Source organism: Notolepis coatsorum, assembly GCF_963971535.1.
Source record: "Notolepis coatsorum genome assembly, chromosome: 14".
NCBI lineage: Eukaryota > Metazoa > Chordata > Actinopteri > Aulopiformes > Paralepididae > Notolepis > Notolepis coatsorum.
In genome coordinates, this window is record NC_140178.1 from 104,804,663 (window position 1) to 104,830,522 (window position 25,860).

Consider the following 25,860-nt stretch of genomic DNA (forward strand, 5'->3'; position numbering starts at 1 on the left):
ACGCCGGAGATAAAACAGCAGACAGAACCAGAACTCCCGTAGGAGCCTATAGACAGAGTAACTCCCGAAGGAGTTAGGTGATAGAGATATGATACGGGATGATACGGAACGACCCGACAAGGGACAGAGGGGAAGAGCGAGGAACTTAAAGCCCACAGGGGAACTAATTAGAATAAACATCAGGTGCGTGAAGGTAATTGATACTTGAACTAAAAGTGTGTGTTCGGCACCAGACCAATCAAACACATAATGACAGGTAGTCCAAGGGTGTGGCTGCTGAAGAGAAAACGAGAGTAACGAACGCGAGGGTGGGGGCTAGTGAGGTGAGGAGAATGCAATAGATTAACAGAAAACTAAAGGAACAAGCGAGTAGGCTTAAAGGAACAGAGCGAGTAGGTGAGCAGCGGACAAAACCTCACATCTTCTTTTACTGATTTTATTCCAGAATGTATGTTTGTAAGTGCTAATAACAATAAACAAATAAACAAAAAACATAAAATACCTAACATGTTCTTTGTATGAGATCATAATCACAACATATAAGACATAACATGTTCTCTGTATGAGATAATAATCACAACATAAAATACATAACATGTGCTCTGCATCACACCATAATCACAACATAAAAATACACAACATGTTCTCTGTTTTACATCATAATCACAACATACTGTAAAAGACATAACATGTTCTCTGTATTACATCATATTCACAACATAAAAGACATAACATGTTCTCTGTATTACATCATAATCACAACATAAAAGACATAACATGTTCTCTGTATTACATCATAATCACAACATAAAAGACACAACACGTTCTCTGTATCATAATCACAGGAGCAGGGCCGGCTCAGGGGGTGTGCGAGCAGTGCGGTCGCACAGGGCCTCGCGGGAAGGGGGCCTCGCACATTTTTTTTTTATTTTTTTTTATTTTTTTTTGCGCGGCCCCCCTTCCCGCGAGGCCCTTTTTCATCACAGACCTAAAATCTAGTTTTGCTTATATGCTTATATATTTCACATTAGACACGTTCCTGGCTCTGAGGCTCTGCAGGCAGCAGAATTGGTTTCAATGAGGGGAGGGGTTACAGGTAAGGTAGCGTCTGTTGAGTTCATTGTGTGTGTCTGTGTGCGTGCCGGGGGGGGGGGGGGGGGGGGGGCCGTGAACCGACTCATTGCCAGACGTGAGCGATTCGACTCACGCTCACGGCAATGAATCGGCTCTTATGAACGAGTCGCTCATGACCGACCCATCACTAGCGTCTGACTATTTCGCGCGTGCAGCATTGGAGGTTATGCCAGCCAAGATGAAGAGGACATCGTTCGGCAGATGGACTGAAGATGAAAGTTGTTGCATGTTAGACAGTTCAGTCAGGCTAGCCATCCCGGCTAAAGACAGGGACAGCTAGTTAGCTTTAGCTACGTTATAATATTAAGTGTGGTTCAGTCGGGATATAGCCATGATGATGTCGGCTAGTAGCTAGCTTAGCTAAAGGCTAACTAGCGTTAGCTAACCTAGAGACAGCGCGTGCAGCATTGTTATGCCAAGATTAAGAGGATGGTCGTTCGGCAGATGAACTTCGTCAACTCCACACGGTTGTCTCCATCCTCTTGGACGTTTGGTGAGTTTTTAATGCACTCTATTCTATTCCCGCCGTGGATATCTCTCTCTCTCTCTCTCTCTGGAGCCAAACTGGCCGACTAGCTGTTGTAGTACTAGTAGCTAACGGTGTGTGGCCTGGTGTCAGCACCTGTATTGCTTTTCTCACGTTGTACAGTTTTTCAGTGGTAGCCGCATAGCTTGCTTCTGCGTTAGCTAATGGTTAGCGATAGCCGGGTTGAGCTAACTGTTAGCCAGTTAGCTGTTTAGCTACGACGTTAGCTGCCGGCTGCGCTCGGCTGGGAACGTTAGTTTGATGCTATCAGTTAGCCTAGAGTTAGCTGTTAGCTTGTGCTACGACCATTGACATTAGCCGTGAGAATAGCAGGGGGTTCTGGCACTCTGACTACGACATCATCTTTGACAGAAGATGTAGTCGGGCCTGCACCATGACAAGGCTCCGGCCATAGCTTCTTTTTGTCCCGCCAGCGAGAGGCCTTTCGTCAACGTGGAGACCTGTGTTGCAGCCTTTCGCCCTGCGTTCCTTGGACATCAGGTAAGATGTCATGACATTACCCCACTCTTCCTTCCTTCCCCTCCCGAATGTTTTGTTAATAACGATGTTTTTTTCCAGGCAAAACATATGTTACTTCACAACATTTGGAGATACGACATGTGCTGTGTGTGAATTGTCTTGGTCGTTTGTGTAGCTTGGGTAGCGTTGGGCCGTTGGCCAAAGCTGTGTGTGGCCTGGTGTCAGTACCTGGCTAGCCTATTTAGCTGATGTCGGCCATTGGCTCCGAGTCCTTGCTACTTTGTTTTCTCTGGTATAGACCCTCTTCTCTTTGGATTTAAGTGTTGATCTTTGTCCTTTTGGATCTATGTATATTCATGTTGCCTTTGTGAAGTTATCTTTTCCTTCTGTTTTGTTCTTCCATTAAAAGTTGAATATCCTTTAGGGGCTCATCTTTGCTTATCTCTCTCATACATGCTCTCTCTCTAACACACACACACACGACAAACACATGCTTTCTCTCTCTCTCTTTCTAACACACACAGTCTGCCTATGGCGGCCTTTCTCTATGGCTAGGCTGTGCTCGCTGAGTCTGTACCTAGTCAAGGATCTTCAGTCACAGTGCTCAGGTATTCTGCCACTGTGTACTCTCTGTTTAGGGCCAAATAGCATTTCAATTTCTTTCCAATGTCTCTCTCTCTCTCTCTCTCTCTCTCTCTCTCTCTCTCTCTCTCTCTCTCTCTCTCTCTCTCTCTCTCTCTCTCTCTCTCTCTCTCTCTCTCTCTCTCTCTCTCTCTCTCTCTCTCTCTCTCTCTCTCTCTCTCTCTCTCTCCTCTCTCTCTCTCTCTCTCTCTCTCTCTCTACACTGTATATTGACTGTAGAAAGGGAGCTCTCTCTCGCTCTCTCTCTTGCTATATGTTGACTGTATCATGCCCAGCCTCGGGCAGCGCTATTATTTAAGAATATGTTGACTGTATGAAAAAAAAACAATATTGCTGTGAGTTACGAGAGGCTGTGTTCAGTCCTGGAACAGACTCTTGTTCTCCGAGTGGCTCGTGAAGCCGTCAGCGCTGATGGATGCAGGATGAGCTGAGCCTGGCCTCCAGGTGAGGGGGGACGACCTCTAACTCACAGGCTGATTTATATCTCCTCCGCTGGGCCTTGCTGCTGGAGGAAACTGGGAGGACGGACTGAGGCCTGACTCATAGCGTCGCACACAACTTTATACGGGCTTTCCTAAACACAATGCCAGCTGATACTAGCTTAATATCTTCTGCGTCCAGGTGCGAGGCCCCTCGAGTTGGCAAATCAAAATTGTAAAATAAAAATAAAAAATATTTTTAATTTTTTTTTGTAATTACGTTTTTTTATGTTGATTTAGAATTTGAATGTCAACATTATGAACGAAGCCTCGAACTATTCGGTACAGCCCTAGCATGTTTTGATATTGTCAATTATCTCACTTTTACTAGGTGACTTTTACTGTGACTAAAAAAAAGGAAAATGGACATACTGAAGTTTTTTATACAAAGGGCAGCAGAGACAAGTGATACAGGGACACAGGTAAGGTCTTACAATGGCTTAGTGATTATTGATTGATTGATTGAAAACTTTATTAACAGATTGCAGAATGGGTACAGTACAGTACAGCTCAATACATACAATTGTTAAGGGGATGCAGACCAGAGAAAGACTTTCGTCTTGTTTACATCAGGGTCCCCCATTTTCAATTCATCATAACATATATGACATACAGATAGACAGTACTGCTACATCTATACATTTATGACATACCAGATTTGCAAATGCAGTTCAGCATTCAGTAACCCATACATTTTGTGAACGTGTTTTTGTTACTGCATTCTGTTAAACACACACCTCAGAACCATACCTAATGAAAATTGGCTCAATTGCAAGAAAAATTATAGACATATGATATTACATTCTGCATAATTTGTATGCAAAATATTGTGGTTCCCTGCTTTAGTCTGTTGACACATTTGTGCCAAAAAATGCTTGTGTAGTCCTGTGTCATACCTAAATGTCATATAAGTGAATTGTATAGAAACAACTCACCAAAAGTGATTTGACAAAAAACAAAAGTCTACCTCTCTGAGTGTGGCCTTCAGATGAGCTTCCATCATATTCTCTCTCTCATAGCCAGCAAACGTCTTTCTCTGTTGGCAGCTTGACGTGGTTCTTTGTGGATATCTCCTCTATGATGCGTAGAAACAGGAAACATCTCTTGGAACGATATATACAGAGCTTCAGGGGATGTTTTCCCTGATCTTAAGCTCCGGTTTATGTCAGAGTAGATCCATCACTGGCACTGGTAGAGGCTTCCTTCTTGTCAGCATCTGTTTTTTTATGCGTCAAGTTTCACAGCCAAGTTGCCTCGTTGTCAGATGCTTCATCAAATTAGATGTTAGATGTTTTGCTCCCCCACATAGTTTACAACAGACAGCTATTGAAAGCATAGCGTTACCTCTCCACCCTCCATGCTGCTCTTTCGCTAGTAGCTGACGTGACTACTGACGTCATCTACTGAGGACTGTGTGTGAATGTAATCTAACGTCAGGGGTGTAAAGTACTTGCGTAATTGTACTTCGTTACAATACTTAAGTACTGTTTTTGGCGATTTGTACTTTACTCTAGTATTATTAGGTTTGTATACTTGTACTTTTACTCAATTACTTTTCAGAGAAAAAAACTTTTTACTCCTTACATTTAAAATGCAGACCTACAAAGTACAAAGTACAAATCTCACAGGTCCAACCATTTTAATTAGTATATTTGTTTCTCTGGACGAACTAACGTTAACGTTATTAATCCTGCAGTTGCGCTTTGTTTAAAAACAGCCAATCAAATCCCCATCAATGGAAAATGAACCCGCCCATACCCATGCTGATTGGTCCTTGTGCAAGACTAGAAAGCGGGGATCTTTGATTCGTTAAGCCTTAAGGTCCCCCTATAGGGGGACCCTGCTTTTCTTTATCATAAATCGATCAATAGAGACCGTATTAGATCCCCAATTATCATATCCTGGGGTATCATTGGAAAGACACACTCATTGGCTACAACCCTGTGCAAAGATTTTCGAGATCGCCAAATGATTGACAGAGCTAGAGCCCCGTGAGTCGGGGGTGGTAATGTGTACTTTTGCGTACTTTGGGGCACGCCTCACATATCGGCATGTAACTCGAGAACCGCTGAACGGATTTTGTCTGAAAGGGCAATCGACAGGCAACAAATAGGGCTTTAATTCCATCTATATATTGTATTAAAAGAAATGCACACCCGAGCCACTAGAGGTCGGCAAAGAATTGTCCACATGTGGGCCCTTGGATGTTAAGAGGTTAATGTTTAAAAAAAAAATTGCCAAGAGTAAAGACCATAACCCTATCAAAAACAGTAGTCAAAGTGTATATTTTCATTTTTACCGATGTTTTATACGATTTATCGGAAATACGAATTTATCTGAAAATGCTAATTATCGTAAAAAACGCAAGGAAATTACTAAATCCAGAGTCAACCCTGCCATTGGAAAGAGGAGCATTTTCCCTATCCATAGATGTATGATTTGGCCATAATAAGGTCAAGGTCAAGTTAAAGGTCAAATATGAATTTATAATTAAAATCGATTATCATTAATTACTGTATCTACAAATCATTCTGTTTAATCATCTTCCCGCGGTTCATTTGCTTAGATTTATTTTACACATGATCTCAATAAGGTGGTGAATGAGCTCAGTGAGCATTTTCTCGTGCCCCGCAGATTTAACATGATCAAAGATGCAAAAATCATAAATCATAATTCATATTCTCCTTTTCTTCATTACAATTTACTCAGCCTAGTAACAGACTAGTAATATTTCTGACACTGGAAATACATACCCCCAGGCCCCTAGATGTTCCTAGATACCAAGAACATGCTAATTGACCTTGCAGAAGTGGAGCAATCTTCCATTTACTTAGGCATGTACCTTTAGGCGAAAACGGTCTATAGATTAACAGGTTAAACACCTGCTATCAGAAGAATAGACAGTCAGAAAAAAAGTTTGTACTTTTACTTTTTAGTACTTAAGTACATTTAAAAGTAGAAACTTTTTGACTTTTACTCAAGTGTGTTTTTAGCCAGATACTCTGACTTTTACTAGAGTAAGATTTTGAGACAGTACCCATACTTTCACTTAAGTATAATTTCTGGGTACTTTTTACACCCCTGTCTAACGTTATAGGAGGACAACAAAAATTGCAATCTGGCAACGATGTAACAGCGTTACTTGAATTAGTAACTGTAATATAAATACTATTTTGGAAATTGTAAAGCCTTACTTTACTTGTTACTGGGAAAGTAATAAAAGTACAGTGACGCGTTACTTACCACTGGTGAGGAAACATGGCAATAGATTAAATAATATGACAGTGACTTGATACGCTGTATTGTTCTGACGTGTCAAATCAGAGTCAGACAATAAACCAGAATGGAACAACAGGAAAATAACACCGTCGGTACAGAGAGATCGGCTTAAAAAGAGTGGAAACTCAATTATTATATTACCCAGCTTCACATCAGCTCTGGATATTCTGTCGAGAATCGATGGCTGCTATCTGATCTCAGGAGATTTCTTATCACTTGCCTCTCTGAGCTGTCAAGGGGCTGCGGGGGAAATGAGCGTGTCGAGCCGTCGTTACCTCGCGGCACTTGATATTGGCTAATCAGGTGACCTTGGATCGACAAAGTTGCAAATCAATGAGGAGTTTAGATAACATGCGGGAGGCTGAGCCGGGGGCGGGGCAAGGAGGCACATAATGGAGGCTGAACCGGGGGAAGGAGGCACATAAGCGCTATTTTTTTCCGTAGCCGCATTTTGCGGAACCGCTCTCTGATTGGCCACTTCATGTTTCTACACTGGTTAAGCTTAGGCACTCTTTCGAAGTTGGTTAAGGTTAGAGTTTGTCTTAGAGCAGGGCGATAGAACACCAGCCCTGATTCCAAACTCTAACCTTAACCAACTTCGAAAGAGTCGCCTAAGCTTAACCAGTGATAAACTAGGCGTTAGGTAGTTTGCAGGCTGTTAGACCCGGAAATCGGCAAAGACACAGCTCGTCACGCGATTGGGCGGACATGTCAGTGGCCAATCAGAGAGCGCCAGTCAGTGGCCAATCAGAGAGCGTCTCCGCAAAATGCGGCTACGGAAAGAAATAACGCGGCACATAGCCTATAATGGAGGCTGAGCCGGGGCGGGGCGAGGAGGCACATAATGGAGGCTGAGCCGGGGGAAGGAGGCACATAATGGAGGCTGAGCCGGGGGAAGGAGGCACATAATGGAGGCTGAGCCGGGGGAAGGAGGCACATAATGGAGGCTGAGCCGGGGCAAGGAGGCACGTAATGGAGGCTGAGCCGGCGGAAGGAGGCACATAATGTTCAATCTGAATGTTGTTTTATTCAGATGACATTATGCAACAAGTACAATGGAATTCTTACTCTCCGTTTGCTCCACAGCATCAAGGTATAAAAAGGCAACAATTTACTGAATAAAAAAAGGTATTTATATACAATAAACAATAAACTGTCTGAGGTATGTGCAATAAAGTATAATTCAATTTAAAGAAAAATTTAAATAAGTACACATTCGATAAGCTAAAATATTGCACATTATATTAATGCGCGAGGGTGCAGTAAAGAGCATTGTTCATCAAGCGTACTGCCTGTGGGTAGTAAGTATTTGTCACATATAAAGTACATGTACATTACAGTGAAATGCTTGGTTCTGTGTGAGCCTCCTGAGAATGTGCTTCATACAGTAAAACATTTTTTTTTTAAGAATAAAGTCCAAACACTATAAAAAATATACAATATACAAACTAAAGTACAACCTAAAGTACAAAGGAAGTACAAAATGCAAACAACGAGGTACAAAAATGCTAAAAAAAAAAGAAAATGCAAAACGAGGTATGGATGTAGTGCAAATCTTTTTGTAATAAATAGATCAAATATGGTGTTAAACGTGTTTACGGTGTCTAAAGTGAATGTGGGAGTGGATTAAATCAAAAGGTGGAAGGAAGAAAGAGATAAACCCGGACGGTGAAATGTGAACCCCCCCCCGCCCGCCTCATGCTTATTCAGCTGAAAAGAGAAGCACATTATAACCTAACGACTTAATCGCAAACAGAAACAGACCGACCGACCGCCAACCGAGAAATAGAAACATTATCGTTTCAAATATAATTTGTTTCCCACAATCCAATCTCCCGAGACCAGTGCTTTGCTTTCTTCTCTTTCCTCTCATTCGTTTCTGTAAGTGTGTTTTCTCATGTTTATTGTTTGCTTTGAATGATTTCTTCTTCTATTTGCATGAGAAGAAAAATTAGGTGTGGGGAATCGTTAACCCTTTCAATACCACACTACCAAATGGTTAACCTTTTCACGGTGGACAATACAGACGGTTAACCCTTTCACTGCCACACGACAAAGGGGTTAAACCTTTCACAACCACACTACAGAAGGTTAACCCTTTTGCTACCACACTACAGACGGTTAACCAGTCTGTAGTGTGGTAGTGAAAGGTTAACCTTCTGTAGTGTGGGAGTGAAAGGGTTAACCTTCTGTAGTGTGGTAGTGAAAGGTTAACCTTCTGTAGTGTGGTAGTGAAAGGTTAACCTTCTGTAGTGTGGTAGTGAAAGGTTAACCTTCTGTAGTGTGGTAGTGAAAGGTTAACCGTCTGTAGTGTGGTAGTGAAAGGTTAACGTAAGGTTATGTATATAACCAAGTTCTATGTGTAGCATCCTGAATATTCGACTATTATTCAGAAGTGCTGACTTAACCTTTTCTCCCCTTTGTGCACAAAGACATGTTAACCAGTTTTCCTTGATATTCTCCTGAACAATGATGCAAGTTTCTCCTTCTCTCACCGGCTGGAATATGGATTATAAACACTAACTGAATCATATTCAATTCACCCAGTTCTTCCTGTGGGACTAGTTGCCAGAAGGGGGTGGCGGTGGCAGGCGGAGCGCAGGAGGAAGGCGTCGAGGAGAAGCAAGTCACCTGAACGGAAGTGGAGAGAAACAGTCTCTTCGGCGTTGAACGTGAACCTGAGAGGACGTATCGTTGAGGAGCCCCGTCGTGGAGCACACAGGTGAGTGTAATTGGACTCAAGTATATTTCGTGTTATGATAGAAATATAAACGTTAGTAGCGTGTTGAACATCCGAACGGAACAATCCTAGTGATACAGCGGGTTATACTAGAAGTAAGCGGTATATTGAAGTGGCTAATGCTAACTGTATCCCCTCCAGCGAGGTACCCACGGCAAGCGTCGCCTGAAGAGAGCTGGTGGTTAGAGGCACCGTGCGCTGGCTGCATGTTCGTTAGCAGGAGGGCCTTCTCAGACCCACAGAGTAGCTTCAGTTAAGGTAGCCTTCAGATTAGCACGCGCGCCAACCCAGCTCGCCTACCAGCAGCTTGTCAGCACCGGCAGCTCAGCAGACCAGCAACAGGCTTTGGTTCGACGGAGCAGAGGACGCCGCCTCTCCAGCAGAGGTCGCCACAACACAGCACGTGCCTCCAACCTGCTACTGCCCCCCTGCCTACCACAGCTTGCTGGCTCTTGTGACGAGAGCGTTCGACGCCATCTTACCACCCGGACGAGTGGTGGTGAGGGCGGGGCCGCCATCTTGGCTAAGTACAGTGGCACTTCGGTGGCCAATACCATCTCGTACATTGCACAGTGTGTCGTGGCCTACGGGCGAAGATAATGGTTGCTAACCACAGTGTATAGGGGTACCCCCACAAACATTTCATGCCGGCATTAGTTAGGACTTTTGTTTGGTAAAGTGGGCCCACATTTTCATTTAATTTTGAGTGTAATAATGTGTATGTTCATTCATATTGATTTCCCATCCAGTTAACCCTTCTCTTCTTGGGGGTAACGTAACGCTGCCATATATGTAAAGCCTTAGAGAGGTATTATTATTGGTACTAGCCCAGACGTGGGTAATGAGTCAGTTACATTTGAGTCTGCAATATCTGGGTCTATTATCCTTGAGTCTGCAATATCTGAGTCTATATTATTTGGGTGTACAATATCAGTTGTCTGCAAGGTATTGAGTTACGGCTCGAATAATAGGAGAACTACATTTCATTTGACTCATTGCTATTTGGTATTTGTAACTGACCAGTCCTTAAATAACACTAAAAGATGTAGATGGGAATCTTGTGTGTGTGTCAGTTCCTGAGCCTTAACACTAACCCTTTTGGTACGGGTAACGTTAATGCAATTAACCCTTTCTTACCTACCTTCCCCTTCCAGTCATTAAGGTCTCTAGTGGTCATTGAGGGAGGGAACTGCTTGGGGGGAAACGAGCATTGTTATTCATCTACCAGTCACCAGGTGTGGGAGGGCTAATGGAAGTATTGGGGGAAGTGAGAGTGTGTTGGGGAAATATTGCTGACCGCCCTGGAGAGGCGACAAGACCAGAGCACCGAACCCAGGTTGGTAAATCCCGGGCCCCATCCACTCCTGCTGCCGGCCTCCAGTTTGACGCTCCAGGCCCAAAGACGAGGGGGCAGTCAGACTGAGCTCTGCTGCGTCCTGCTACCTTGTGACTGCCAGCAACCGTTCCCACAAAGCAGGGATAATCCACCCTGCTACATTTGGCGTCACGAACACAGGATCAAAATCCTAACCCACGCCCTCGAACGTGACGACCAGGAGACCTACGATGTCTGAGAGCGACGCCCCGAAGCCGGAAGTCAAAGCAGCGTCGTCCCCAGCGGAGCGACGAAGTGACCCACCGGCCCTCCTCGAGGAGAAAGGAGGGGAAGCCGAGACCCCGCAGGGTCGCACAAGTGGAGGCCCTGCGGGGTCAACTCTATGACCAAGCGCGCGTCCTGGACCACCAGCACGAATACCTAGAGCAGGCCCGGCTCGGCCAGCAAGAGACGCTTGCCTTGGCGCAGGCCGCGCTCAAACAGCACACTCCTGGACTCCCAGCGACCCCCCCGGTGGTGTACGTCCAGCGGGAGCGGAAGTGCAGTGAGTTTGGAGGGGAAAAGGAGAGGGGAGAGCTGCCTGTGGAGGACTGGATCCAGGCAATGAGGACCCATCTCCGTGCCAGTCGAGTGCCGGCGGAGGAACAAGTGGAGGTCGTACAGCTCCACCTGAAAGGCGAGGCGAAACAGACGGTGCGCTTCCTGACAAAGGCAACCGCCCCCGACACAGAAGCCTTGTTCGCGCTCCTCGAAGAGACCTATGGAGACAAGGCCCCTGTCAGTGTCCGCCTGGGGGAGTTTTACGACCGGAGGCAGGCTGCCGGGGAGACTGTGTGACAATTCGCCTACGACCTGCAGGAGAGGATTCGTCGCCTACGACGTCGGGCGCCCACCCAGGTCACCGACGCTGCCGCCCTGCTGCAGGAACAATTTGTGGTGGGCCTCCGAGACGAGACCCTGAGGCGGGAAATGAGGAAGTACATGAGGGAGGACGGGACGCGGCCGTTCCCCCAGGTACTGAAAGCGGCGATCGATTGGTCGGAGGAGGAGCTGGTCCTCCCCCCCGTCAAGGGTCCCACCCGGGGCTTGGTCCACGCCGAAGTGGAAGACACCGAGAAAGACTTCATAACGATACCCCGCAACCGGCGCCCACACCCGTCAGGGTCTCCAGGAACGGACCGCCCCATTGTACGCCCCCACACCAGTCGCCCGCGATGGCTACGTCGTGGTCCCGGCGGAAGAAGTACAGGCCCTACTAGGCCCTGAGAGGCCGACAGAGACGCGGGGAGTCCCGAGTGTCAGCGCACGACAGGTAGCGGCACAGAAGGGGAACAGCGGGTATGACTGGGCGGAAATGCGGCAACTTCAGGCGGACGACCTCGAGTTGAGACTGGTGTGGTGGGCGGTGACACAGGGGATCCCTCCCACTAAAGTGCAGTTGAGAGAAGGGGACCCGAACCTCCGCAAGTTATACGGGCAGTGGGAGCGGTTCCGTCTGCACCAACAAGTACTGTTTCGGCGCGTCAGCGACCCCCGCGACGGGGAGGAGGTTCTCCAGCTGGTGGTGCCCACGGCCCTGCGACGGAGGATCTACGAGACCCAACACGAAGATGGGGGACACTACGGGGGGCGAGGGACGGTGGATCTGATGAGGCGAAGTTACTATTGGATCGGAATGGCAGAAGAGGTGAAGAAATGGGTGCAGCAGTGCAAGTGATGTGCATTGGCCCGTGATGTATTCCCTAAGGCCCAGGCCCAGATGACCTGCACCAATGTGACAGCACCCATGGAGGTCCTTGCCATGGACTTTACCGTGTTGGAGAGGTCGGCGGGTGGCTACGAGAACGTACTAGTGCTGACCGATATGTTCACCAGATTCACTATCGCCATACCGACCAAAGACCAGACTGCGAAGACCACCGCCGCCGCCATCATCAAGTACTGGTTCATGTATTACGGCTGCCCTGCCCGACTCCATGCCGACCAAGGGCGAAATTTCGAGTCCAGTGTCATCAAGGAGCTCTGTCGACTCTACGGGATTTCAAAGAGCTGCACCACGCCTTACCATCCCCAGGGGAATGGGCAATGCGAGAGGTTCAATCGGACAATGCATGACATGCTGCATAGTCTGCCCGCGGACAAGAAGCGGAACTGGAAGGAACACCTACCCGAGTTGGTACTTACGTACAACTGCCACGTGCACTCCTCCACAGGATACTCCCCCTTCTACCTGCTCTTCGGGAGGGACGCTAGGATGCCCCGAGACGTCCTGGGTGGCAGAGACGTCATCGACGACGGTGCGGAGGACCTAGACGAGTGGGTCCAGGGTCACCACGAGCGACTGAAGGCCGCTGCGGAGGCCGCCGAGGCCACGGCGAAGCACGCGTCTCATCGACGCAAAAGGATTTATGACAGAAAGTCCAGAGGAGCACTCTTGAGGGCCGGAGACCGGGTCCTGATACGCGACCACCGAATCCGGGGCCGTAATAAGATACAGGACAAGTGGGAGCCCACGTCTTATGTGGTGGTTAAGCAGAGCCACGAGGGGACGCCCGTGTTCACGGTCAGGCCCGAAGCAGGGGGTCCGGAAAGGACCGTACATAGAGACCAGATCAAGACCTGTCCCTTCCCGGCCTCCGACTCGGAAGTGCAGGTGAGGGCTCCTCGACAGACCCCAGCGGCACCGCGGAGCTCCTCCGAATCGGACATAGGAAATGCCTTCGATTACCGTCGGGAACCGCATTCTAGGGCGTGTAACCACCCCAGGCCCCTTCGGGACGCCGCTGAAGTGGCAGCGGACGTGGAGACAGAGGTGGAGTCATCCCCTCAGGAGAGGATGGGGAGGACGGCGGAGACAGGGACGAAGAGGAGGCCGCTGGCGGTCCACCGATGGCCCCGGAGGGCGAGGCCGTGGTCAATGACCCGCCAACAGGCACTGAAGAATCTGACACGGAGTCGGACGTGGGGGGAGTCGAACCAACCCGCCCCCAGAGGAGCACCATAGGTCGGCTACCCGCTCTGTATCGCCAGGACTACGTGCTGAAGAGTGTGTTTGTTGAACAGTGTTTACAATTCATGAACGAATGTGTGAAACTGTTGGTCTAATGTGTGTGACTGTCGATCTAATGTATGAAACTGTTGGTCTAAGGACCGTATTCATGCATGCGTTAACCGGTGTTCCATTGAATTAACTTGCAGAGGACTTAAGTGGGGGGAAATGTAGCATCCTGAATATTCGACTATTATTCAGAAGTGCTGACTTAACCTTTTATCTCCCCTTTGTGCACAGTTTTCCTTGATATTCTCCTGAACAATGACGCGAGTTTCTCCTTCTCTCACTGGCTGGAATATGGATTATAAACACTAACTGAATCATATTCAATTCACCCAGTTCTTCCTGTGGGACTAGTTGGCGGTGCCAGCAGGGGGCGGCGGTGGCAGGCGGAGCGCAGGAGGAAGGCGTCGAGGAGAAGCAAGTCACCTGAACAGAAGTGGAGAGAAACAGTCTCTTCGGCGTTGAACGTGAACCTGAGAGGACGTATCGTTGAGGAGCCCCGTCGTGGAGCACACGGGTGAATGTAATTGGACTCAAGTATATTTCGCGTTATGATAGAAATATAAGCGTTAGTAGCGTGTTGAACATCCGAACGGAACAATCCTAGTGATACAGCGGGTTATACTAGAAGTAAGCGGTATATTGAAGTGGCTAATGCTAACTGTATCCCCTCCAGCAAGGTACCCACGGCAAGCGTCGCCTGAAGAGAGCTGGTGGTTAGAGGCACCGTGCGCTGGCTGCATGTTCGTTAGCAGGAGGGCCTTCTCAGACCCACAGAGTAGCTTCAGTTAAGGTAGCCTTCAGATTAGCATGCGCGCCAACCCAGCTCGCCTACCAGCAGCTTGTCAGCACCGGCAGCTCAGCAGACCAGCAGCAGGCTTCGGTTCGACGGAGCAGAGGACGCCGCCTCTCCAGCAGAGGTCGCCACAACACAGCACGCGCCTCCAACCTGCTACTGCCCCCCTGCCTACCACAGCTTGCTGGCTCTTGTGACGAGAGCGTTCGACGCCATCTTACCACCCGGACGAGTGGTGGTGAGGGCGGGGCCGCCATCTTGGCTAAATACAGTGGCACTTCGGTGGCCAATACCATCTCGTACATTGCACAGTGTGACGCGGCCTACGGGCGAAGATAATGGTTGCTAACCACAGTGTATAGGGGTAGCCCCACAAACATTTCATGCCGGCATTAGTTAGGACTTTTGTTTGGTAAAGTGGGCCCACATTTTCATTTCATTTTGAGTGTAATAACGTGTATGTTCATTCATATTGATTTCCCATCCAGTTAACCCTTCTCTTCTTGGGGGTAACGTAACGCTGCCATATATGTAAAGCCTTAGAGAGGTATTATTATTGGTACTAGCCCAGACGTGGGTAATGAGTCAGTTACATTTGAGTCTGCAATATCTGGGTCTATTATCCTTGAGTCTGCAATATCTGAGTCTATATTATTTGGGTGTACAATATCAGTTGTCTGCAAGGTATTGAGTTACGGCTCGAATAATAGGAGAACTACATTTCATTTGACTCATTGCTATTTGATATTTGTAACTGACCAGTCCTTAAATAACACTAAAAGATGTAGATGGGAATCTTGTGTGTGTGTCAATTCCTGAGCCTTAACACTAACCCTTTTGGTGCAGGTAATGTTAATGCAATTAACCCTTTCTTACCTACCTTCCCCTTCCAGTCATTAAGGTCTCTAGTGGTCATTGAGGGAGGGAACTGCTTGGGGGGAAACGAGCATTGTTATTCATCTACCAGTCACCAGGTGTGGGAGGGCTAACGGAGGTATTGGGGGAAGTGAGAGTGTGTTGGGGAAATACTGCTGACCGCCCTGGAGAGGCGACAAGACCAGAGCACCGAACCCAGATTGGTAAATCCCGGGCCCCATCCACTCCTGCTGCCGGCCTCCAGTTTGACGCTCCAGGCCCAAAGACGAGGGGGCAGTCAGACTGAGCTCTGCTGCGTCCTGCTACCTTGTGAATGCCAGCAACCGTTCCCACAAAGCAGGGATAATCCACCCTGCTACATATGAATACTGGTGACGCTCAGCGTCATTCTGCACTAACCTCACTTCGTGCACAGCACTGAATAAAAATCCACAATGTACCCTTTACATACCAGCATCCGTCTGGCCACACCCCTATCCGCTTACCTTCATAAGCAGGTGTGTGGTCACCTACTCGCCTCCTTCCCAAACTTTCACCACAAGGCGAGGTCAAGGGCCACAGTGGCGTCCTGACGCTGAGCGTCACCAGTATTCATAGAACTTGGTTATATACATAACCTTACGTTCTATATCATACTGGCTCCGCTCAGCGTCATTCTGCACAACAGGAGCTGAGCGGGAGCCAGAAGCTCGACAAATGTACCCCGCTGAGGCCCCCCACAACCATCAGACCGGAGAGGACCGAGCCCCCCGACCCTCCCTAATGGAGGATACCCTCCCTATTGGAGGACGGGTGGGAGACGGATCCGACCGTGCGAAGAGAAACTCAAGCAACTCAATGCACAGGGTGAGCAAACCGTGGCTTGACCCCACGACTACGCACACGCACAACCCGCATGCCACCAGGGAACGAACGGAAGGAACAACCCTCATTACTGCCCCCAAAATCACGGGGTCAAGAGCAAACTCAACCCCGTGGCAAGGCCGTAGCAGCGGAGCGCGAAGGAAGACCCAGACCCACTGAAGGGACTGGATCCCTTGGAAAAAGGGGGCCCGGAGAGGGCAATGACGCCAAAGCATCAAGACCTCAGCAGGCGGTCACTTAGTGACACCGCCCCCCACATCGCCAGCGTATTCGGACAGGGCCCCTCCAAGAGCGGACCCTTCCCCCCACTAGTACGCCACCTGGCACACTGACCCTGCAACACAGGCAGTCAGCATGGCCGTAACTTGAAGCACTCAAAGGCTAAACTATAGCGGAAGCAGGCAGCGCACCGGGGAGACGACCCCAGAGGGGTCGATCCCTTAAACCAGGCAGCAGGCTTTAGACCCGAGCCTGGAGCACTGCAGACGAGACAGGCGCCAAAGGGGTCAACTGAAAACAGCACCCCGGCGGAAGGGGCATATGCTGGCATTGTTGCGCACCATGACAAAGCCTCCACCAAAAAAAACCCACCCAAAGGGGTCGAGGCAGAGAAGGCTGACACGATTGGCAGACGTCATGAACGTGCAGGGGCACACTCAACCGGGTAACCCGGGAGTTGACTCTGCGCCAACACACCAGGGAATCAACCACCCTCTTGGTACCACATGCGGCGGTTGTTCCTATAACCCCTCAAGAAAAAACTCCAAAACACACCTGCGGGTACACACCGGCTACACCGCAGTACAAGTGTTTCAGTTTTCAAAAAAGGGTTATTCCAGGCCTACGGGTCGACAAAACACAACTTCGGACCGGGCCCGGCGGCTCGGGAAGCACACAGGGCTACCAGAGGAGGTCCATAAGACCACCCCAACAGCCCCCTTTTCGCCATGCGTGAGAGAGGAGCGAAAATAATGGAGAACCAGCCCCTTCATGATAGCGCAGGGTACAACCTGTACCCAACAAAGGGTCTCCATAACGCCCAACCCTGTGACACCCGGGCCGACCCGGCATTTTTCCCCCCAAAAAAAGCACAAGTCCCTCAGGGTACCAGAACAGCAGATCTGCGTCCGCGGCGGACAACGGGTTAACTGACCTGGACCAGTGTGACCAGAACCAGTCCCGTGCCCTAACCACGCCGACATCCCCACTCCAGGAGAGGGGGTAGGTATGCGTGTCGATCTAAAACATGAAAAGAGGGTGCCACCCAGACGTTCCCATTCGTACCGCGCTCACCCCCCTACCCCTCTACTTATGTTCTGATCTATTCCGTTAACATCCCCCAGATATGAACGAGAATCCGTCGAGACCTAGTAACAGGCGCTCGGAAGAGGAAAAAATCCCCCATCCCAGTTGCCCTATAAAAACACTGTTTTAATAACGAGCAACCAAGGCGTACTAGCCTCCTGCGTGATTCCTATCAGAAAACACCGCAAGCCAGCACTATGTACACGTCGAGACCCAAACACATCAATGGATAGTCTAACCAGACACCAGACATTGGTCCTTCAAGTCGCCTGGGAGAACGACAAGGAGTTGTCGTGCTTCATATTCTTCACTCTTTTTATTATTAAAAAGAAAGAAACACCGACTGACATGAATCCCACGTGATGCGGCCGAGGGTAAAAATTGTTGAGGAGATGGGAATCCTCAGAGAGACTTCCCACGTGAGCCATAGATTGAAAAGTCACGGTAACATTGAGTCATGTGACCAACAGACTCAAGTCACACGTATATCGAGCGTAGTAGAACAGTAAGTTCCTACGCTCTGCCCCGACAACTTGACAATGACAGACCCTACATACGGGTCTGAAAAAACTCACGGAAGCCGTCGTCCAATAGAAACGTGCCTAGTGACGTTTTCTATGACGGGGGGAAACTCATGACTCAACCGCTCGTGATAGGTGCGGAGTCAGGGAAATCCCCCCCCCCCCCCCCCGTGCCAAGCTGCCTAACAGCTTGGCCTTGACCGAATGAAAAGAGAGTCCAAGAAATCCCCTGACCAATCAGAAGAGGGAAGGAGGGGTTTATCCGGTACCCCCTCGCAAGCCCAACCCTTGCATACGACAACAACAAAATAGCCATATGATACCTTAAGTAGCCAGTATGCTAATGAACAGCGCAAAGCTAATTCAATGCACGCTAGCCACAGACACGTCTGTGAACAGGGTTTATAACAAGGCCAAGTTATGTATGTGTGAACCCGACACCCGTGTATATGTTGCAAGACACAGAAAATCTGATAGAGAGAGCGGCCTGAACCGCGGTACCTTTTCATACACGAGCATTACTGCAGACAAACACAATAGTGTTGCGGCTCAATATCACTGTTTAAGCAACAGAGCACACAACTAACCTCTACCTTTATGTGAAGATTCAGGTCGAGGCAGAAAAAACCTTTTTCAACCGAGTGTAAGCTGCAGGCCTTGCTTAAGCTCTAACATGAATGTAGCGACCAACAAGACTTAAAGTCTAGCCCTCCTATCAAACCCACACTAGCGAAAGGTTCACACGTCGTATCCCCATCATATGTTTGGTGAATAAACACACAGTTTGTAACAAAAAATACAGTCCCTCCTCTTTATTCTTTATTTTTTATAAACAAAAATCATATTTGGGCCGGGAAGGGAACATGGGGGGACCACAGAGGGAAAAAGTCGTACTTTCAGTGACGCCTGCCACGAGCCGCTCGGGACTTGCCACCCCGGGGAGACCCGGAGGGACGGTAAACGATCGGAGGCTGGTCACGACGATCCCTACCATCACCTTCGGGATAGATGGGCCGGCTGCAGTGGCGGAGGCGCCCTCTCTCCTCCTGGCCTTCTTTGCCGAAGGTCCAGCAGTGGCGGTGGTAGCAGCGGCGGCTACGGCGGCGGAACCCCGACGACGAGCCTGCCGTCTGACTCCACCGGCGACATCGGGCGGGGGGAAATGACGCTGGAGCACGGAACGCTCCTCCTGCATCTCCCTGCAGGTTGAGGTCATCAATTGCAGTGCCGACCCGAAAAGTCCAGCATCGGAGAGGGGTGCCGTCAGAAGTGGAGTACTCTTCTTCTCCGGCACACGCGCCTGCTCCAGCCAAAGGTGGCGCTGGACTAGAGTGGCCAGGGCGCGTACTTTCCCAGCGGCTATGGCCTGCGGCTGGATCAGATGCAGGATGGCTCCTGCCGCCTGGGCGAGCTGATCATGTTGCAAATCAGTCAGCTCCATACTGCCCGTCAGTATTCCGGACATGAATCTCGCCAGCTGCGCGATGTTAGAAGTGGCAGCCAGAGATTGCGTCACGGAGATAAATGACTGGTCACTCCAGTAAGCCAACCGCCTCGCCGATTTCCCTTGGGGAACCAGCCTCCGTAACGGCTCCCACACCACCTCAGGACAAAGGAGCGCTGCCATCGGCCTATCAAGCCAAGGCACGCCCTCCTTCATGCCTTCTACCAAACCCACCACCCTCGTGACTTGCACGTAGGCGGGGGTGATTTGATTTTGATTTTGATTTTATTAGGGATCCCCATTAGCTGGTGCGATAGCAACCAGCTAGTCTTTCTGGGGTCCACACACAAAAACCGAAGGCCCATGATGTGGGAGACCACCTGTCCCTGACGGACGTAGGCCTCCATTGAGGGGAAAAATGGACAGACAACGTCAATCCCTCTCACAGGACTGCGTTGCCATAGATGACCTATGAGATCGTCAGGAATAGGAACAGGCAGTGGCTGCGGCAGCGGCACACCGTTTGCGACTGCCGCCGCCGCCATGAGCGCAGGGAACAAAGCACGCAGTTCCCCCTGCATACTTTCTCCCACCGAGCTCGCGTCCCTCACATGCAGCAGACTACTGGTTACAGAGCCACAAGGAGACCTCCCACCCCCCTCCAGTGTTACCTGGACGGGCGGCGGACATGTCTCCACCGGGGCGTCGAGCAAGAACCCGTCCGCTTCTACCATGTAGTCCTCTGTTTCCAACGGCCATGGAGAATCAGACGCATCCTCATCCGGCTCCCACAACTCACCAAAACCAGGCCGTTCGCGTCTACAAACCACCATCTTGCGACGGGAGCGAGCCGATGCAAAATGTTTGCGTCTCAAATCCTCCGCCACCAGAGGAGCCGGCCGCCCAACAGCGGACGACTCTCCGGAGGCAAAGGAACCAGAGCCGGAACCAGGCCATCGCACAGGAGACGGCGCTGGTGCACCAGCTCCTTGGAGAGGCAAACTATCTATCGGACGCCTACCGGGCGCGGCTGCTGACCACGAAAGAGGCCTCAACCCCGCTCCAAGACGCACGACAGAGGAGGCAATGGAGAACCACTGGTGAAGGGTGATGTTGCTAGCGCGACCCTCCGAGGTAAACATTACTTAGCTTTTTTCTTTTAAAATGTATGAGAGAAAGAAAAAAGCAAGAAAAAATGTAAACACGTAACTCAACTTTCTTCAGCTAACAACCTCGTCAAGTGGGGTATACAACAGGCACTTCCTTGTGGTGAAAGTGAAGAAGGAGGCGAGTAGGTGACCACACACCTGCTTATGAAGGTACTCGGATAGGGGTGTGGCCAGACGGATGCTGGTATGTAAAGGTACATTGTGGATTTTTATTCAGTGCTTTGCACGAAGTGAGGTTAGTGCAGAATGACGCTGAGCGGAGCCAGTATGATATAGAACCTTCTGTAGTGTGGTAGTGAAAGGTTAACCTTCTGTAGTGTGGTAGTGAAAGGTTAACCTTCTGTAGTGTGGTAGTGAAATGTTAACCTTCTGTAGTGTGGTAGTGAAAGGTTAACCTTCTGTAGTGTGGTTGTGAAAGGGTTAATAGCCGATGTACCCGAATACACACCTGTGCACTTTGGCCACGTTCACACTGCAGGCAGAAGTGGCTGGAATCTGAATTTCTTTGCTCATAATGTGACTCAGATATGTTCTTTTCATGACAGTGTGAACAGCATAAATCACATTGAACATGAAGATAGATACCAGTTTCCTCTCTTCAGTAGAAAGCTATCTGGCTGCATGTTAGTCTAGCTTAGCACACTGAATGGAAGCGGCCATGACTGGTTAGCCTAGGCATTGTCCAACTAACACCTCTCCCGAAGGCTACCCATACATGTCCGCTTCCATTCATTGTGCTAAGCTAGGCTAACATGCAGCCAGATAGCTTTCTACTGAACGCACAGAGAGGAAACTGGTATCCATCTTATTGTCTCTCTCTGGAGAAGAGAAGGTGTTCTTTTAAGTGTCATCTTATATATGAGCCCGGTCACTATGCCACTAACAAAACTGAAAACCAAACTACACTTGGTACAACTACAAAATGATAAGGCGCAAACTGCTAGACAGACAGAAAGATTGAGAGGGAAAAAAACGGAGAGAGAGAGAGAGAGAGAGAGAGAGAGAGAGAGAGAGAGAGAGAGAGAGAGAGAGAGAGAGAGAGAGAGAGAGAGAGAGAGAGAGAGAGAGAGAGGCTAGACAGAGAGACTGACTTGTGTTTTCTGAGGGAGAGGCCCATGTACTGCTTCATTTGCTGCAGGCCATGGTAGTCGGTATAGATGAGGTCAAAGGGCAGGGGTCCTGTGAGGGGGCAGCTTCCTCTTCCAGGAGGAACTCCAAGGAACCTGCAGACAGAAAGAGGTCAAAGAGGTCAGGCATACTGTAATCCACTACATACAGTAATCCACTACATACACTGCCAGGATCGACAGCAGCACAGTGCTATTGGGATGTGCAAACATATTGGCAACGGAAAGAGATCAATTGACTAATCGGGTATGCCAGGGCTTCTGTGCAGTAAACACCAAATATCTGGAATGCAGCCTAAATAAAAATATATCCAACTTCTAGATACATATGCAGAGTTAGTGGAATAAAACAGACTTTGTGAAAAGATATCCAACTTCTAGATCCATTTGCAGAGTTAGTGGAATAAAACAGACTTTGTGAAAAGATATCTAACTCCCAGATCCATATGCAGAGTTAGTGGAATAAAACAGACTTTGTGAAAAGATATCCAACTTCTAGATCCATATGCAGAGTTAGTGGAATATATAAGTCGTGTCATTACATCGACTTTAACAACAGTCCAACTGGACAGTCTTAACAGTATTAATTCGGACGACAGTGTAATCCGGAGGTTCCGAGTGTCGATTCCCGCTCCTCCCGGGCAGCGTGTCAAAGTGTCCTAGAGCGAGACACTTAACCACTAATTGCTCCCGATGAGCAGGTTGGCACCTTGCATGGTCGCCTCCGCCATCGGTGTGTGAATGTGTAAGTGAATGGGTGAATGTGAGGAACAAAATTGTAAAACGTTTTGGATAAAAGCTGCTATATAAATGCACCATTTGCACCATGTGTTATTATACGTATATGTACTATACAAAATAACTATTCGCCTGTTTTAATCTCCACCCATCAATCATCCATAGCAACACTATATTATCACCGACATCCAAGTTGGGGGATCCCCCTTTGAACAGACCATCTGAGGTTTTTCTCCTCCACATCACCTGTGGTGCTTTTTTCCTATTGCTAGGTTTTTTTGTGAGTTTTTCCTTATTGGGATTTTATGGTGGATTTTTTGTTCTTGATTTATTGTGATGTTTCTTCTTGACTTGTTTAACGAAGATTTGTACAGCCCATGGGGGCATTACCTTGTGATTTCGGGCTTTACATATATATTTGATTTGATTTGGAAGCATCAAAGGGGGAAATCTACATTTGAATCTGTAGAATATGTTCCAAGATATAAAAATATATACCAGAATAACAGGTATATATGTATAATAACAGATGTTCCATCTTCTCTTAGTGTAGTGCAGGGTACGAAATGTATTTTATGTCTTGTTTTATTGGGTTTTTATTGGGTTTGTTTTTATTGTGTTTTATCTGTATTGTTATTGTGTTTTTATTGTTATTGTGTTTTTATTGGGTTTTTATGTTTTCCATCGAGGACCACTTTGGAAATAAGTGTTTTAAATAATGCTTTTAAGTCTGGAGTACAGGCTCATGATACTTCAATGTTATGTATGATACTTGTGTCAGGAGAACTGCCTCTCCCTGAACGTCAGCAAAACAAAAGGGATGATTGTGGACTTTAGGAGGACGGGGTCAGGGACTACAGCCCACTCAGCATCGACGGGGCACCGGTCGAGAGAGTGAACAGCTTTAGGTACCACAGAGTCCAGATATCCGAGGACTCAACGACAATGACACTATGTAACAAACCATCAACTACACTCACAGCACACACATCCACACGTACACACTCACTTTAAATAAACACTCACTGTAGCGCCCACTTTACTCACTTTTAGACACTTTAACACACTTTATATTTATTGGTAAAGAGATTTGCACTACAATTCATACCTCATTGCACCTTACCCTAAGTTGTACCTCATCCCATTTCTGCATTGTACTGTATACTGTATTGTACTGTAACTCACTGCTACTCTTTTTTACTCTGTTTTGTATATTGTACATAATTATGTATATTATTGACTGAACACTTTTTGCTTACATACTTTTGACTTTCTATTTTATACGTTTTATCTATTTTTATCTAACACACTCTCAGGAGCTCATAACAGAAAAAAGCATTTCATAGAAAAGTATTCTGTATTTTTTTACGACAACTAATAAAGAAACTTGAACTTGAACTTGACCTTGACATGGACCACACACATTGACAGTGTAGTGAAAAAGGCACGGCAACGCCTCTACTTCCTTAGGCGCCTAAGGAAGTTCAAAGTGAGTCCGAAGATACTCAAGAACTTCTACTTGTGCACAATAGACATAATTTGATTTTTTTGTTATTCTTATTCGTGACCTGTTCTGTCTAAATGTTTAATGTTGAGCGATTTGCAGTGTCAAATTTCCCTCTGGATAATAAAAGTATTTCTATTCTATTCTATTTTATCCTGACTGGTAACATCACCTCCTGGTTTGGGAATAGCACCGCACACGACCGCAGCAGACTACAGAGAGTGGCCCGTTCAGCCGAACGCACAATTGGAGGTGGACTTCCCACTCACCAGGACATTTACAACAAGCTTTGCAGGAGCAAGGCTAAGAGAATAATCAAAGACTCTAGTCACCCAAACAACTGTCTCTTTGAACTGCTGCGGTCAGGCAAGCGATACCAGAGTCTCATGGCCACTACAGAGAGACTCAGAAGGACCTTCTATCCCCAGGCCATCAGGATGCTCAACGACAATGACACTATTTAACAACCCCACATCCACACACACTCACTTATATAAATAAACAAACACTCACTGTAACACCTACTCTACTCACTTTAAACACATTAACACACTTTATATTTATTAACAAAGAGATTTGCACTGCAACTCATACCTCATTGTACCTTACCCTAGGTTGTACCTGATCCCATTGCTGCATTGTACCTCACTGTTACTATTTTTTTTTTTACTCTGTATTGTATATTGTATTATGTATATTGATTGACTGAACAGTTTTTGTTTACGTACTCTTGACATTGTCTATTTTATACTTTTTATCTATTTCATCTAGCACACTCTCAGGAGCTCACACATAAAAAAAGCATTTAATGGAAAAATATTCTGTATTTTACTATGACAACTATTAAAGAAACTTGAAACTTGAACTTGAACTTGTTATTTTCCTAATCAAATCAAATCAAATCAAATCAGGTAGATCCAAAATGCCAGGGTGTCTGTGCTTGGATGGCTGCTCTGCACGGTAGGAAAATTCACACTGAGTGAAACCGAGTAACGAATGCTCATAAATGTGGTGTAATTTTGTCAAGGGGGGGTAGTACAGTACGTGTGTTTGTTTGTAAGAGAACAAAAGAGAAACAGGGCTGTAAATTACCCAGAGCACACTGCGGCACAGGTACTCAAGTGGAACAACCTGCCATGGTTATCTCAAAGTGGGGAGCCTCCCAGCCCTCCCCCGCTCCCCTGCCCACCCAACCCAACACACGGGTATATCATGGAACTATTTGACATACGTCTGTTGGGAAGATGAAAGAGCACATACTGTAGACAAACGGGGGGGGGGGGGGGGTTGATCATGACATTGACAGACGGGTCAATGTATTTAACCCTTTAAAATCCCCCCACTTCACTTCAAGCAGCTTCTAAACCCACATTACGTGTCCTCACCATGGCTCGGTGCCAAGCGCATATTATTCATCTACTGATCCTAACAGCTCTCATGTGTCTGTAATGAGCCGGTGGTGTTTTACCACTATTGTACTGTATAGTCTTGTTATGCCGATGTCACAGCATTTCATGAAACATGATGTAGTAGTTCCTTAGTATTAGCCACATTCTCCTGCTAGCTTGTGTGGCATGTTTAACGTAATCACACATGGAGTACTATAATTAATATAATTGTTTTATTGAACACCGAACCAGTTTTTATCTTTTTTTTTTTTAAACTTTTTAATTGGCCTTGTACCTGTACAGTAGCAGTGGATTTACGTGGCCCAAGGGACGGTTATTGATTTTGATTGATTGATTGATTGTGTGTGCGGTATTGGTTTGCTGTAGTAAAATACACGTGCTTCTACAAAGTGCACAAGCACTGTGTTAGGTTCACAATTAAAAGTTTTCACCAACA

General features: G+C 47.5%; 1 protein-coding gene across 1 annotated transcript in view; it reads right to left on the reverse strand.

The window, feature by feature from the left end:
* LOC311240686 (alpha-1,6-mannosylglycoprotein 6-beta-N-acetylglucosaminyltransferase B-like) overlaps positions 1 to 25,860 on the reverse strand; it is a gene marked incomplete at both ends in the record, with an annotated part of 501,846 nt that overhangs the window by 135,702 nt on the left and 340,284 nt on the right. Inside the window, one exon of the mRNA XM_084329259.1 lies at positions 21,738 to 21,869. Coding sequence (XP_084185385.1) covers positions 21,738 to 21,869 — 132 coding nt within the window. The remainder of the gene's footprint in view (positions 1 to 21,737; positions 21,870 to 25,860) is intronic.